The 16,968-nt window shown below is 42.3% G+C and overlaps 1 protein-coding gene across 1 annotated transcript; it reads right to left on the bottom strand.

Annotated features, from left to right (window-relative positions):
- Positions 1-5,520: 5,520 nt before the first annotated feature.
- LOC311498941 (uncharacterized protein) lies at positions 5,521-11,664 on the bottom strand. The gene is made up of 6 exons (XM_084559740.1): positions 11,428-11,664; positions 11,211-11,297; positions 10,969-11,082; positions 10,090-10,156; positions 8,336-8,396; positions 5,521-8,257 (listed from the first exon to the last, which is right to left on the bottom strand). The coding sequence occupies exons 1-5, from the start codon at positions 11,562-11,564 to the stop codon at positions 8,370-8,372; spliced, it is 432 nt and encodes a 143-aa protein (XP_084415866.1). The 5' UTR covers positions 11,565-11,664; the 3' UTR covers positions 5,521-8,257; positions 8,336-8,369.
- Positions 11,665-16,968: the final 5,304 nt, after the last annotated feature.

The following is a 16,968-nucleotide window of genomic DNA, read 5'->3' as shown; positions in this document are numbered from 1 at the left end:
ACCTCACACACTCAGAAAATGCCACACCTTCCGCAGCAAGCGAATAGAGGAGCAGAAAACTTACCTCAAGGAGAAGAACATCTGCTTCAGGTGCTACGGCTCGACCAAACATAGAGCAAAAGACTGTGATAAAGAAATCATATGTAGAGAATGTGCTTTACATTCTGGCCCAGCACCTTAGTTCTCACAAGTACCAGCAGACCAGGGCGGGAGGTTTGCGGGGGAAACGCCAACGCCAAATCTTGTTGCAAAATACGTTTAGTTAAAGTCTACCCTGAAGATCACCCAGAAAAGGTAATTCAGACGTACAGTATGTAGTGTTAGACGACCAGAGCAATCTGTGACGGTTTTTTAAAGCAACTTATTATCCTATTCTATTTTATTTTTGGGGTGCCAGTCAGGACTCAGCCTGACAATTTAAATATAAGTTGTTATTTTTTTTTTCAGTCAAACCGACACAAAGGATGCATAAATTCAAAACCAACTCATACAACCTTAAATAAATTTAAAACAAACCAAAACACCACTTTGTCTTTTTCTTTTAAATGTATTTACACAACAAAATAAAAAAAAACAATGTCCACTTTTCAAATTATATTCAGTCTCTTCACAAACACAAAACAATAATTCCTCGAGTGTTTTTTTTTTTCCAAGGCAAAATTCAGTTAGTCTTTAGTTCGTGTTATATTTTCTACATCCAAAACGAGAAAACAATTAATCCTCCAAAATCCGTCAATCAAAAAAAACAAAAAAAAAAGGGGAAGAAAGAAAAAAAGAAAAAGAAAAAAATATATATATACCGGTACTCCAGCTCACCCTTGCCCTCCCCGTAAATCATCCACAACCCAGCGAACTTGCCGGTGCACCTATGGTCCGATTCCGATCTAGTTCCTCTACAGTCGATCGCGGTGGGAAAAACGCAACGAGGGATTAACTACCTCTGTGATTAACTTTTTCCTATGCTGCCGCAGTTTGCGGACTACAACGCCGAACCGGAACGTCGCTCTGCCAGCACGTCATTGCAGGAGCGCCGGAAGCGGCTGCCTACGTCTCTTTATATTGACGACGTCAGATCAAAGAGCCGTTTTAATTAATTTTTTTTTTAGCTCGTTACACCCCCTTCCCCCTGTGAAAAGCCTGAACAGGTGGTGGCATACAGTTAATTAATTTTAGTCATCAAGATTGTTCTGTTCAAATCCCAGAAAGTCTTCATCCTCCGACTCTGCTTCGAATATCTTAATGACTTGTTGGCGCTGTTGCCTCTCCCAGTCGCTTGCTGTGGGATAGCAAGGTTTCAGATTTGCGATATTTACGACTCTGAGATCCTCTCCGGAATCCTCCAAGACGATCTCATAATTGAGTGGGCTTATTTTCCGCACGATTCTGTAGGGGCCTCTCCAGCGTGGAGCAAGTTTGGCAGAGAAAGATTTATCCGCCTTGGAATAAGGGTGAGTTTTTAACCAGACTCTGTCCTTTTCTATGAACATTTGCTATCTCCTGTAACGGTCATAGTTGAGTTTCTGACGCGTCTTTGCTTTTTGCATGTTTTTTGTCACAAATTGTTGTAAATCTACAATTTGGTCCATTTGGTCATAGGCTGGTTCATCCGGTGTACAAAGTTCAGGACTCAACTCGGCATCTATTGGTCCCTTTAGCGTCCGGCTAACATTAAGCTCGGCCGGGGTCACTCCGATGGACTCATGGACAGCAGTGTTGAGTGCAAAACGGAACTCTGGCAAGTATTTATCCCAGTTCTTGTGTTTGTTCTCCACATAGGAAGAAATCATGGCCTTCAAATTTCTGTTCACCCTTTCTGTTAGGTTCGTTTGTGGATGATAAGGGGTAGTTTTCTTCTGTTTTAAGTTCCACTTCTTACAGGTGCCTGCGAATACTGAAGAGATGAATTGGGGACCCTGATCTGAAAGTATGTAATCTGGTACTCCCCAGCGAGTGAGTATTTCTCGGCTGAGCACTTGGGAAACTGTTTCAGCAGTGGCCCGGCGCAGAGGGAACAACTCCACCCAACGTGAGTAGTAGTCGACAAAGACCAATAGGTAGTTGTTGTTAACAGAACTTCTTGGAAAGGGTCCCATAATGTCCACTCCCAGCATCTCCCATGGCCGACTGACTGTAGTCTGCTGTAACTTTCCAGGGCGTCTCCTGTTCTCAGGTTTTTGCACTTTGCAAATTTGACAGCACTGAACATAATTTTTCACATCCAGACTCATTTTGGGCCAATATGCCAGTGCTTGCAGTCTCTTATAAGTTTTGTATCTCCCTAGGTGACCTGCTAGGGGATGGTCATGGAAAAGATGGAGTAGCTGATCCCGAAGAGATGATGGAATATAAACTTGATAAAGCGTTTTATGAGGTAGCTGCACAATCCTGTACACTTTGTCCTCCAAGATGGTAAATTTGTGACAGAGTTGATGGTTTGCTCACCTGAGGCAAGTATGGATTCATACAGTTTCACTGTCTCTGTATCAGACTGCTGAGCTTTCCAGACAACCTCGTCAGATATTTGAAGAGCTTCAGACATTTCTCTTTTTGCTGGTTGTACCGTGGCACAAGTGGGAAACTGGCAGTCCACAGGAGCTCTGGACAGGGCGTCGGGAACGATGTTGTACTTCCCTTTCCGATACTCGACTGTGAATGTAAATTCCTGCAGTCTCAGTGCCCACCGGATTAGCCGAGTGCTCGGTTTTTGAGTTTTAAAAACCCAGATCAGAGAGGAATGATCGGTGACAACAGTGAACATCCTCCCTTCCAAATAATAGCGCCATTTTTCCAATGCCCACACCACTGCCAAGCACTCTTGTTCTGTTGTAGAATAATTTCGTTCTGCAGGATTCAGAGTCCGGCTAGCAAAAGCAATGACTGCCTCACTGCCCAACCCTGTTTGCTGAGCGAGGACGACACCCAATCCCACATCGCTAGCATCGGTATAAACGGTGAACGGCAAGGTGAAATCTGGATGGCCAAGAATTGGAGGAGAGGCAAGAAGTTGCTTCAGTGTGTCAAAAGCAACTTGACATGCAGGCGTCCAAAGGTATTTGGAACCTTTTCTCTTGAGGGCGTTGAGAGGGTCGGCTACTTGTGAGAAGTTTGGTACGAACCGATGGTACCAGCCTGCCATCCCCAAAAATCTCTGAAGCTCTTTAAGGTTCCTGGGAATGGGGAAGGCTTGCACAGCTCGAGTCTTCTCCTCATCAACATGAACACCCTCCACTGAGACCACATGACCCAGAAACTTGAGGGAGGTTCTGAAGAACTGGCATTTCTTCAAGTTGATGGTCAGTCCCGCCTCTCGCAGTCTATCCAAGACCGCTTGCAGGTCATAGTGATGCTGTTCCAGTGAAGGTGAGTGTATAATGATGTCGTCCAAATACACCATGCAAATCTTGCCCCGCAGATCTCTCAGAACCAACTCCATCAGTCTCTGGAACGTCGCTGGGGCATTCTTGAGACCGAAGGGCATCACCTCGAACTGAAATAGGCCCAGGGGACAGATGAAAGCTGTTTTTTCTTTGCTTCCTTCGTCCATTGGCACCTGCCAGTAACCGCTGTTCAAATCAATGGTGGTGAAGACTGAGGATCCAGCCAGTGATTCCAGAATCTCCTGAATGTTTGGGATCGGGTAAGCATCAGTTTGAGTTGATGCATTTAACTTTCTGAAGTCAACACAGAAGCGTGACTTGGGGTTGTTCTTTTTTGGAACCAGGACAACTGGAGCGGCATATGGAGATGTGGAAGGGGTGATGATCCTCTCTGCTAACATTATCTCAATATGTTGTGTAATTTCCTGCAGTTTTGCTGGGGAACAGCGGTAGGGTTTTTGTCTGATGGGCATGTCATGGGTGAGTGGAATGATGTGAGACAAAACAGTCATTCGCCCAACTTTTCCTGTGCAGACATCAGCATTCATTTCCAATTGTTTAGTTAATTTTTGTTTTCTAGATTCATCCAAATGAGCAAAGTGGACAGCCCCATCCAGTTTCCCTCCTGGAGAATCACTTGAAGATCCTTGCAAGGCCAAAGTTGGAGAAACGGCTGAATAAAAGGCAACTTGCGGTGATGAGGGAGCTCTTGCATGTCCTGCTTCTTCCCGGATGAAATAATGTTTCTTTCTGGGGTCTGACTTGAGCCAGTAAGTGTTCTCCGATACATCGAACTGCATCCCAGAAAGGAAAACAAAATCAAGGCCAAGGACAACAGGTAGCGCCAGGCATGGAGTAGGTAAGACCACCACAGGAACATATACAGTTTGTAGTTGAATGTTAACCTGTAATTCCCACATGCCACGAGGATATCTTCCAGTGCCATCAGCCAGATACAAAGGACCTTGCAGCCATGGTTTTAATGTTTCCTCACGTCCTCCTAATTCTCTCCAGAGGGTGTCATTAATGAGAGTGTAGGTTGAACCTGTGTCCAAAATGGCTGTTCCTCTCCAAAAGCCGACTGTAATAGGGACTACTAGCTGTCGAGGCAGGTGCTTTGTTGGAGGTGTTGATGACGGGAGTCTGTTCCCCGAGTGGGTAAGTGTATTAAGGGTAGGCTGATTTTGTCCATTTCTTGTGCTTTGGTTGGTCTGAGAAGATGGTGGTCTTTGAAATTTGTTTCTTCCCGAGTGATACTGTGGACAGGTTGATGGAGCATGGGAGTTTTTACACCGCCAGCAGTAAACCTGAGAGACAACAGGTTGGGCAGGTGGGTTGGATGGAGGCTGGGGACCATGATCAGGTTTGTTTGGTTTTTGCATACATTTTTTTCTTTGTTCATACTGACGTTGGTTCTCTCTGTCTTTTTCCAGTTGTTGTCCAAGACGGACCAATGCCTCCACAGTACTCACATTGCTGCTTCGGAGTTGACTAGCCAGTTTGGGATTAATGTTTTTCAGTGTCAATTTAACGACTTCCTGTTCGGTAATTTTTGGGTTCCATCTTTTGCACAATGAACGGTACATATAAGCAAAGTCCCTTATGCTCTCATCCTCTCCTTGTATGCGAGTTCTGACCCGTTCAGCTAGTTCATCCTGATAGTCTTCTGAAAGAAAGGCAGAATGAAATCTTCTTTCAAATTCTGTCCAGGTAGTAATCTCCAGGCGTGCAACATCCCACCAATCACGGGCTGTTCCATGCAGCACATTGCGAAGCGTGGCAATGAGTTCACTGTCTGAGAGTGGATGTAAAGCCAGGAAATCCTTACATTTCTCCAGAAACAGTAAGGGATCCTGTGCATCTTCCAACCTTCCAAACATGGGGAATTGCATTTTAATTGGGCTTTTCCCACGATACTTAGTCCTGGCCTCATGGTGAATATCAGAGGGAGCTGGGGAAATAAGTTCCTCTTCTGTGTCACCAGGGTACATGGTGGACTGTAATCTTTGACGGTGAGTCTGAGCGTCATACTCAAATGTTTGAGGCTTGACAGAAAGAGTTTGGACAGACACATTTACAAGTGATGAGGGATGTAGTGATGTTGAGAGATTCCTAATGCCTGATACTTCTTCTTTCAGTGCGTCAATTTTTACTGCACAATGTAACACTTCCTCTTCCAAATGTTTCATTGTGGATGCCATGGGGGTAAGGAAAGATTTGAGGTCATTTAACTGCATGATATTGTTGAATGCGCCAGTTTACTGTACTTGTGAACTGATTGTGGATATATTGAAATTGCTTATTCATTTTGTCCTCCAGTTCCTTTAATTGTGTTTTGCTTGTAGTTATGATTTCCTCAAAGCAGCTCTTTAATTCCTCCTTCTGGTGTTTCATGAATTCCTGTATTTCTTCCTTGTGATACGCCTGTTGAAGCGATTTTCCATGTTGATTGGTTTTTGTTTCCTTTTCAGCAATGTTTGTTGGCAAGGGAATTAATGGACCCAGAAGTTCTGATTCTCCACAAAGCTCCATTTCCAGCAGAGAATAGCTGGTTCCTGTTTCAGCATTCTCCATGTTTATGGTTGGATCCTCACAGAGTCCTTCTGCTAGCAAATCCAGGTTCTCCAAAGGGGCAGCCATTTTAGAACATGTGGTCTTTTGTTTGTTCATTCAGTTAACCCAAGATTTATTTTATTTATTTTTTTATTTTTTTATTTGTCCAAGGATTATGGTCCCATCTGGGGTGCCAATTTTTTATGTGACGGTTTTTTAAAGCAACTTATTATCCTATTCTATTTTATTTTTGGGGTGCCAGTCAGGACTCAGCCTGACAATTTAAATATAAGTTGTTATTTTTTTTTTTCAGTCAAACCGACACAAAGGATGCATAAATTCAAAACCAACTCATACAACCTTAAATAAAATTAAAACAAACCAAAACACCACTTTGTCTTTTTCTTTTAAATGTATTTACACAACAAAATAAAAAAAAACAATGTCCACTTTTCAAATTATATTCAGTCTCTTCACAAACACAAAACAATAATTCCTCGAGTGTTTTTTTTTTTTCCAAGGCAAAATTCAGTTAGTCTTTAGTTCGTGTTATATTTTCTACATCCAAAACGAGAAAACAATTAATCCTCCAAAATCCGTCAATCAAAAAAAACAAAAAAAAAAGGGGAAGAAAGAAAAAAAGAAAAAGAAAAAAATATATATATACCGGTACTCCAGCTCACCCTTGCCCTCCCCGTAAATCATCCACAACCCAGCGAACTTGCCGGTGCACCTATGGTCCGATTCCGATCTAGTTCCTCTACAGTCGATCGCGGTGGGAAAAACGCAACGAGGGATTAACTACCTCTGTGATTAACTTTTTCCTATGCTGCCGCAGTTTGCGGACTACAACGCCGAACCGGAACGTCGCTCTGCCAGCACGTCATTGCAGGAGCGCCGGAAGCGGCTGCCTACGTCTCTTTATATTGATGGCGACGTCAGATCAAAGAGCCGTTTTAATTAATTTTTTTTTTTAGCTCGTTACAAATCGTTCACTTGCACGTCCTGAGTTCTTCAACCACTTTGGCCTCTGTGAAAAAGCGTTCCCCTACACATTGAAGACTTGCTCTGGCATTATGGAAACTTCAGGGAGGAGAGCAATGAACTTTTTGGTAGAATCCTATGATGGAAAGGTCAAGAGCAAGCTCCCGACTCTCATTGAGTATGAAATGATTCCAGACGACCGAGCTGAAATCCCCACACCAGAAATAGCCTGTTATTTCCCCCATCTGAGACCTGTAGCAGAGAAGATACCACCAATGAGTGAAAATGCTCAGATCCTCATCCTGTTAGGAAGAGACATTTTGCAAGTGCATAAAATGAGGCAACAGTACAATGGAGACCATGACGACCCCTACGCCCAACGTCTTGATCTCGGGTGGGTAATCGTAGGAGACATTTGTTTGGACAGATCTCACAAACCACCCATTGTCAGAGTGTACAAGACACACACACTGCCTAATGGACGGACATCCATGTTGAGGCCCTGCCCTAATAAAATTCAACACTTAAAACAAAAAACACTCACCAACCAAGTATTGTGGACTGCACATTCCAAGGCGAGGAGAAAGATAAACTTGGAACGACAGTCTTCAACAGTCATCCACAACAACGGCAATATGCTGCCACCAAACAGAATCTGGCATATCATGCCACCAGACCCACGTCAGTAGACATCCTCAGGAACTCTAACTGGTTCTCTGGTCCCGGATTCCTGAAAAACTGCAGTAAGCCTCCACAAAGCAACGGTTTTAATCTTGTTGATCCAGAACTTGATGTTGAAGTTTGGCCCATAGTTGCTGTCAACTACACCAAAGCCACAGAAGGTCAGTTCAGTTCAGCCCGTTTTGAACGATTTTCTAGCTGGAAGAGTCTACTGCAAGCCATCACAAAACTTATTCAAGTAACAAGAACATTCTCCAAAACTCACAAGGTGGATGCTGTCGATGCACGATGGCAAGCTAAAAGAGTCATCATTTGTTGTTTCCAGCAAGAATCCTATGAAGAGGAGTTAAACTGTTTGAAAGACGGGATCCAGCTCTCAAAAAAAGAGTCCGCTGAGAAAGTTAAATCCTTTCATCGACGAGGATGGACTCCTTAGAATAGGACACCTTACCAACGCTGACTTATCAAGAGACGAGAGACATCCTGTCATACTACCAAAAACTCATCACATCACCACTCTCATAGTGACACATTATCATGAGGAAGTTTTCCATCAGAGTCTTCACTTTACTGTAGGTGTCGTCCGGTCAGCAGGAGTGTGCATAGTGGGAGACAAACGGCTGGTGTCTAGTGTCCTCTATAACTGTGTGACCTGTAAAAAACTGAGAGGGAGGTTAATGGAACAGAAAATGGCATCGTTACCAGCTGACAGACTCGCCTCAGAACCCCCTTTTACCCACGTCGGACTGGACGTCTTCGGGCCATGGAACATTGTTACTCGCCGCACTCGTGGAGGGAGTGCTGAAAATAAGCGATGGGCAGTGTTATTCACATGCATGAGCACAAGAGCAACACACATTGAAGTGAATCCATGTCCACTTCAAGTTTCATAAATGCTTTACGACGATTCTTTGCAATCTGTGGGTCATCCAAACAGCTTCGCTCCGATAGAGGCACAAACTTTATTGGAGCATGCAAAGAGTTAAAATTTAACACCAGTGATCCAGAGTTGACAAGTTAGTTACCTTGACAATCAGGGCTGCACGTGGACTTTCAATGCACCCCATTCATCCCATATGGGAGGTTGTTGGGAAAGGCTTATTGGAATAGCACGTCGGATTCTGGAAGGAATGTTGCTGCGGTCTAACAACAACCGTCTTACACACAAAGTGTTGACGACACTAATGGCAGAAGTCATGGCCATTTTAAATGCCAGGCCATTGATCCCGGTGTCAACTGACCCCGACAATCCCACTATATTAACAACTGCAATGATTCTCACTCAAAAGATGACCCCAGTGACAGCGCCTCCAGATGACTTCGATCATCAGGACCTTCACAAAAATCAGTGGAAACAAGTGCAGTGTCTGGCGGAGAGTTTCTGGAAACGATGGAGACAGGAGTATCTGGTGACTCTCCAGAAACGTAACAAGTGGACTGAAGACAAGCCAAGCATTCAAGTGGATGATGTAGTTCTGATGAAGGACAGTCAGGCTAAATGAAACGACTGGCCGATTGGACTTGTGGTAAAGACATAAAGTTAGAGTGGTGAGGGAAGGAACACCAAAAACCTACATCAGACCCATCTCAGAGCTTGTTTTTCTTATATCTAAAGACTCATGAAGTGATGGACATTCTGATAATAAGAGTGTGCATAAATGTTAACTAATAATTGATTGTATATTTGTTTACTCTAATAATTTGGTTGATTAATCCCTGAATAATTAAGATGCTAAATAGTGGTATAATAATATACCAGGCGAGGAGTGTTCCGCCTTGTGGCGTTGAGTGTTTTTAGTTGGACCCGTTTCAGTGACGGACCAGTTGAACACAACGCGGAAATGCTCTACGAGTCTGCTTCATCACGGAGCGTGGTTAAATCTTTGTCTGTAAGTAAATACATATCAGTATCGTGGTTTAGTGCGTGATGTACATGTTTACTTGCGATAATGTATTTTATTATGTTTGTGACCGTATCGAGTTTCTCGGGTTACGCTCGCGGTTGAAGCCTTTTGTGTTGCCGATGTACTGGTTAAACTGCTCAGTAAGGAGCTATGGTGCTACGGCAGATTAATCAGTGGATTTGTTTATATTTATTAAGTAATACAGATAACGTGTGTAGCAGTGAATCGGATGATACTATGGATGTTTATTTATAAGAGACGTTATATTTTATAATGTTTATTTTCTGTTTATTCTTTCAGTCTTACAAACTTGTATGGAGAAAGCTTTATGAAATAAAACTGAGGAAGAAAAGAGAACAAAAGATAACCTCAATCCTCAACAAATATTTCAAGAGTTTTTTCTTCTACACGCTGTTAACTAACTGTCTAGCCGTACAAAGCGGACGTCGTACTGCGAGGGCAGAATAACAATCATGTTGATCTGAAAGGCTGCTTGTTGACAGCATTCAACATGAAGACTTCTCCAACCAGAATGCTAGTTTGTGGTTGTTGAGGTTAGCAGTAGTAGCTGTGATTGAACATTTACTCACCATGAATATGGAGTCCAGGTCTTTGTGATGATGATCACTGGAAACCACTGAGATCTGCTGCTGAAGTCTGTGGAGAAACATCTTTGATTCAAACTAACTTCTTTAACAAACACACTTTGGTGATGATCATCATTTTATTGATGCCACAAACACAAGATGAGAACAACAAACACTGCTCTGATTACTGAATGTGGTGTTTTAACAGAGGAAACTAAGGGCCTGTCCACACAGAAACGCAAAAACGCAGAAAAGCAGAAGTTTTGCATCGTTTTGGCCGATCGTCCACACGTATCCTGTTAACGCATAGCCCTAAAACGCACTTTTCTGAAAACGGGTCCCAGGGTGGAGAAATTCACAAACGCACCTCTTGCGTTTCTGTGTAGACAGACAGAAACGGAGAAAACGATGATGTCATCGCGACACTCCCGAGCAGCCTTCCACCTCCCGCAAGACGTCTCATAACAACATCAACAACAATGGCGGACTACATGCTAGTTTTCCTGCTGGATAAGATATTGAGCCTATTAGGGTTACCAGGGCAAAATATCATGCTAATGTGCCACCACGCTGAGCAAAAAAGGCGATTTGTAAACAGCGCTCAAGATTTGTGCGCATGCTCCGCCTCTTCCTCTCCGTTTTTGGTGAATTTCTGAAACTGAAACAGCGGCACCTATAGGCCTGGAATATGAAGTAGCGTTTTCGGTCGTGCTGAAACGGATCTGTGTGGTTTCTTGAAACGATGCCATCGAAAACGGAGAGGGAAAAGATCGTTTTCGTACGTGTGGACGTGGCCTAAATGACAGATAAACTCTGGACTAAAATATGACAGTCTAATGAACAGAACTGAATAATGATTAATAGATCTGTGTTAATTCTGACCCTGGATCAGCAGACTGCTGTTCATCTTTGAAGTAAATACGTTTATCCATAGACCAGTCACTCTTCATGGACAAAGATGTGATTCCAGAGGGATCTGGTTTTCGCTGATGGATCCTGTTAAAATATAAAGCAGATTAATACACATTCTGAATGAATCCTTTCTGGATTTTGTAATTGTAATCTTCAAACCTTAAATTCAGAGTCCTATCTCTGTCAGAGAAATGTGTATTTTCCTTTCTTACCTTGGGTCAGGAGACTGCTGTCCATGTTTGAAGTCTCTCTCCATGGACACTGATGTAATTCCAGAGGAATTTGGTCGCTGATGGATTCTATTAAACATAACTTCTGGATTAACACACCACACATACTGAATAAATTCTTCCTTGGTTTCTTTAATTGGAATTTTAAATGATTAAATAGCCTATCTTTGTCACCGAAATGTATTTTTTCTTCTCCTACCCTGGATCAGCTGACTTCTGTCCATGTTTGAAGTCAACAGGTTGACTCTTAGACTGGTCTCTCTCCATGGACACAGCTGGATACAGGAGAGTCTTATTTCTGCTGTTAGATCTTCCTACAAACACAAGACATAACATTTTAACAGTGACATGTTCCTTCTAATCAGTTCAGAGTGAAACAGTAATCACATGGAGATAATTTTCTGTGTTTTCTGGGTTTGGTTTTAATTTTTATTGTTAATTCTTTATATATTCAGGACATACAGAAGAACTGAAAATCCATTTCTCTTTCATCTTAAAAGACGCAGTACAGATACAAAAATGAACACTCAGCTGAGACAAATCAAACTTAATTTTCAGAAATTTCCAGATTTCTCTGGTAGGATTCTCACCTGTTGAACTCACTTCAGGTCGACTTTCAGACACTATCCACCTTCATGCGTTGCGAAGACGCTGCTCATTCTCTCTGATCTGAGGATCTCTGATCTGAGGACGTCGTCACACCCTCATAACTTCAGAGTCTGTAAACACATCAGAGTGTCTAACAATCACATGATGCATTTAAATAGTCACAGACCACTGAATGTTAAAACAAGAAGGTCAGACTGAGAGTATTCAAACAAAGAGTCATACTGTGGACGATGTCATGTAGATGCAAAAACAAAAATCAATACAAACTTACAGTAATAATAATAATAATAATAATAATACATTTCATTTTCATGGCACCTTTCAGGTACCCAAGGTCACCTAACAGAGAATAAAAACATATTAAAACAACAAACAGTGGACAGCGACAGTGCTATGCAAGAAGCAGGGTCGAGTTATAGAGAGTAAGACAATTTGAACACATGAGTTTTGAGTTGTGATTTGAATAGTGAGATGGAGTCTGACTGTCGTATGTGAGGGGGGAGGGAGTTCCAGAGTCCAGGTGCTGAGCAACTGAAGGTGCCTGCACCCATGGTGCTGAGGTACAAGAAAAGAATTTACATGGAAAAACTTTTCAGTGAGTCCAAAACCACAATTTAGAAATAGAATAACAGCCTGAGAGCTAGGGATGTCCCGATCAGGTTTTTTTGCCCCCGAGTCCGAGTCCGAGTCATTTGATTTTGAGTATCTGCCGATACCGAGTCCCGATCCGATACTTCTACAGTACATTAAAAAAAATGAAGAACAGCGAAGAAACAGATCCAGGATATCCCTGATTTTTTATTTTATCATTCTATGATATCAACAATCGCGAAATTTTTTTCATCAACTTTAAAATATCTCCACACCGCAGACATATTCGCGCCACTAGCTTGAAGTTGCTGCCGTGTTCTGCTTCCTTTACAGCACGCAGCAAAGTGGCGTCATGCCGCATACGTTGTTTCTGTGTGGAGTTGAGACGGTCTGACTCTGTACCACCACATAACAGCAAATACTAAGCTGTTATTTTTCCCATTTGTTTTGAAATATTATAGATCTGATAAAAAAAAAAATAATGAGAATAAATATAAATATATATATACACTATATTACCAAAAGTATTCGCTCACCTGCCTTTACTCATTCTATGAACTGAAGTGCCATCCCATTCCTAACTCATAGAATTCAATATGATGTCGGTCCACCTTTTGCAGCTATTACAGCTTCAACTCTTCTGGGAAGACTGTCCACAAGGTTGAGGAGAGTGTTTATAGGAATTTTTGACCATTCTTCCAAAAGCGCATTGGTGAGGTCACACACTGATGTTGGTCGAGAAGGCCTGGCTCTCAGTCTCCGCTCTAATTCATCCCAAAGGTGTTCTATCGGGTTCAGGTCAGGACTCTGTGCAGGCCAGTCAAGTTCATCCACACCAGACTCTGTCATCCACGTCTTTATGGACCTTGCTTTGTGCACTGGTGCACAGTCATGTTGGAAGAGGAAGGGGCCCGCTCCAAACTGTTCCCACAAGGTTGGGAGCATGGAATTGTCCAAAATGTTTTGGTATCCTGAAGCATTCAATGTTCCTTTCACTGGAACTAAGGGGCCAAGCCCAGCTCCTGAAAAACAACCCCATACCATAATTCCTCCTCCACCAAATTTCACAGTTGGCACAATGCAATCTGAAATGTACCGTTCTCCTGGCAACCTCCAAACCCAGACTCGTCCATCAGATTGCCAGATGGTAAAGCGTGATTCATCACTCCAGAGAACGCGTCTCCACTGCTCTAGAGGCCAGTGGCGGCGTGCTTTACACCATTGCATCCGACGCCTTGCATTGCACTTGGTGATGTGTGGCTTGGCTGCAGCTGCTCGGCCATGGAAACCCATTCCATGAAGCTCTCTGCGTACTGTACTTGGGCTAATCTGAAGGTCACATGAAGTTTGTAGCTCTGTAGCAATTGACTGTGCAGAAAGTCGGCGACCTCTTTGCACTATGCGCTTCAGCATCCGCTGACCCCTCTCCGTCACTTTACGTGGCCTACCACTTCGTGGCTGAGTTGCTGTTTTTCCCAAACGCTTCCATTTTGTTATAATAGAGCTGACAGTTGACTGTGGAATATTTAGGAGCGAGGAAATTTCAGTTCCACGCTGGAATTCACTGAGCTCCTGAGAGCGGCCCATTCTTTCACAAATGTCTTGTTTCACAGTCTGCATGCCTGAGTGCTTGAATTTATACACCTGGGGCCAGGCCAAGTGATTAGAACACCTGATTCTGATCATTTGAATGGGTGAGCGAATACTTTTGGTAATATAGTGTATATATATATATATATTTATATTCGATCCCTGATCGGGATGTAACGTCCGATTCCGATCGAGTCTGAAACCACGTGATCGACCCCGATTTCCGATCACGTGATCGGATCGGGACATCCCTACTGAGAGCTGATCAATAATCTGGTATCTTAATGTTAACTCAATAATGATCAATTTTGATCATTTGATCAATGATCAGACAGGCACTAAAATGGAGCTGGGACACACAATATGGCAAATTAATGAGGTTTTGAAAATGAAAGCATGTCTTTTTGAGTTAAACCCTCAAAATAAAGTTAGAAACGTGTAAATAAAGATAGTATAGCCTATTTAAATGACTTTAAACTCTTTTAGTGCAGAATTGCTTCTCATGAACAGGTGTTGTGGTATCGTTCTAGTCCATAGACTGTAAAAAAAAAAAAAAAAATGGACGACATGTTAGAGAATAATTTATCTTCCCTACTGCTGGGGTCAGTTATCTGCCCTGTTTTCTCTTTGAGGAACATGCCAAGGCCATGGTCCCTCTTTTGGCGTCTTCAGTCTCACTCTCTGGCTGTCAACAGATACAGCTGTAGAGTTAGATGATAACGTCCTCCGTTCCTGGAAGACACTTTGTATTTCCTAGCTGGTGTGAGTCCTTATCTTCATGTTCATCTTCAAGAATCTGAGCTGTACCGTTTGTCCCTTAGAATTGAGGTGGACTTATGCACTTATGTTGTGATGACGAAGCTTCGGTTCTCCTCGATCGAGCCTAAATAAACACCTTCAGTATGAGACATACAAGACTCTGGTACTTATTCTTCTTCATCGGCATCACCACAAATTCCTCCCTAACACGACACATCTCCACTTCATCCCATTGGTCAAACTGACTCTAGTATACGATATGGGTGGCACCATTTAGTGAGTTTTGTGAGCAGTACTGTCTAAGAGTGAAGCCACGTCATCTAGGCCCCACCCACACTTCCTCTAGACTCACTGGTGATTGGTTAATGCTGTGCTCTGCTCTACCTCCACCAGTTATTAACACATGTTGAATTATACAATGCACAACCCCAGATTTCTTTTCAGTACTGTAGCCAGGCTGACAAAGAGCCAAAGCTCTGTTGAGCCATCTATTCCTTTAGCCCTCAGTAGTAATGACTTCATGAGCTTTTTTAATAATAAAATTGTTGGCATTAGAGAAAATATTCAAGGCATCCTTCCAACAGCTGTTAAAGATGTAAGTATAGTGACATTAGAAACTTTTGTAAGACCTTATCAATATCTGTAATACTTCTCCCCAGTAGATCTTCTTGAGCTCTCTTCAACAATTACAGCATCTAAACCATCAACCTGTCTTCTAGATCCAATCCCAACTAAATTGCTCAAAGAAGTTTTTCCATTAATTAACACCTCCATATTGAACCAGATAAGTTTATCTTTATTAACAGGATATGTGCCTCAGTCTTTTAAGATTGCTGTAATTAAGCCCTTACTCAAGAAAGCCACTCTAGATCCAGATGTTTTAGCCAACTATAGACCAATCTCCAACCTTCCTTTTATTTCCAAAATTCTAGAAAAAGTTGTTGCTAATCAGTTGTGTGACCACTTAAACAAGAATGGTCTGTTTGAAGAGTTTCAGTCAGGTTTCAGAGTTCATCATAGTACAGAAACAGCTTTGGTTAAAGTTACCAATGATCTCCTCATGGCTTCAGACAGTGGACTTGTCTCTATACTTGTTCTGCTAGATCTTAGTGCTGCATTTGACACTATTGATCATAATATTTTACTACAGAGACTTGAAAGCGAGGTCAAGATTAAAGGAACTGCATTAGACTGGTTTGAATCCTATCTATCTGACAGATTCCAGTTTGTTCATGTCAATAATGATTCCTCTACTTATACAAAAGTAAGTTATGGAGTTCCTCAGGGTTCTGTGCTAGGACCAATACTCTTCACGTTATACATGTTGCCATTAGGAAAGATTATTAGAAAACATGGCATAAACTTTCATTGCTATGCAGATGACACCCAGCTATATTTATCCATGAAATCAGATGAAACTAATCAGCTGGTTAAACTCCAAGCATGCCTTAAAGACATAAAGGCTTGGATGACCTGTAATTTCCTACTCTTAAACTCAGACAAAACAGAAATTATTGTATTCGGTCCTAAGCATCTCAGAGATTCATTATCTAATCACGTGGTGTCTTTGGATGGCATTACCTTGGCCTCCAGTACTACTGTAAAAAACCTTGGTGTTATATTTGATGAGGATATGTCCTTTAAATGTCACATAAAGCAAGTGACCAGGACTGCCTTCTTTCACCTGCGTAATATCGTCAAAATTAGGAACATCCTGTCTCAGAGTGATGCTGAAAAACTAGTTAATGCATTTGTGTCGTCCAGACTGGATTACTGTAATTCATTACTGTCTGGCTGTCCTAATAGCTCTTTAAAAAGCCTCCAATTGATTCAAAATGCCACAGCAAGAGCATTGACAGGAATTAGCAAGAGAGATCATATTACTCCAGTTTTAGCTTCTCTTCATTGGCTCCCTTTAAAGTCTAGAATAGAATTTAAAATCCTCCTCCTTACATACAAGGCCCTTAAAGGCCTAGCTCCATCGTATCTTAAAGACCTTATTGTACCATATCATCCCAACAGATCACTTCGGTCTGAAAGTGCAGGCCTACTTGTGGTTCCTAGAATTTCAAAAAGTAGAATGGGAGGCAGAGCTTTCAGCTATCAGGCTCCTCTCCTGTGGAACCGGCTCCCAGTTTGGGTTCGGGAGGCAGACACTCTCTCTATTTTTAAGGTCAGGACTAAGACTTTC

Source organism: Chelon labrosus (assembly GCF_963514085.1).
Source record: "Chelon labrosus genome assembly, chromosome: 14".
In the NCBI taxonomy this organism is placed as follows: Eukaryota; Metazoa; Chordata; class Actinopteri; order Mugiliformes; family Mugilidae; genus Chelon; species Chelon labrosus.
The sequence above is the reverse complement of the archived record's forward strand: the minus strand, read 5'-3'. Positions and strand labels throughout refer to the sequence as shown.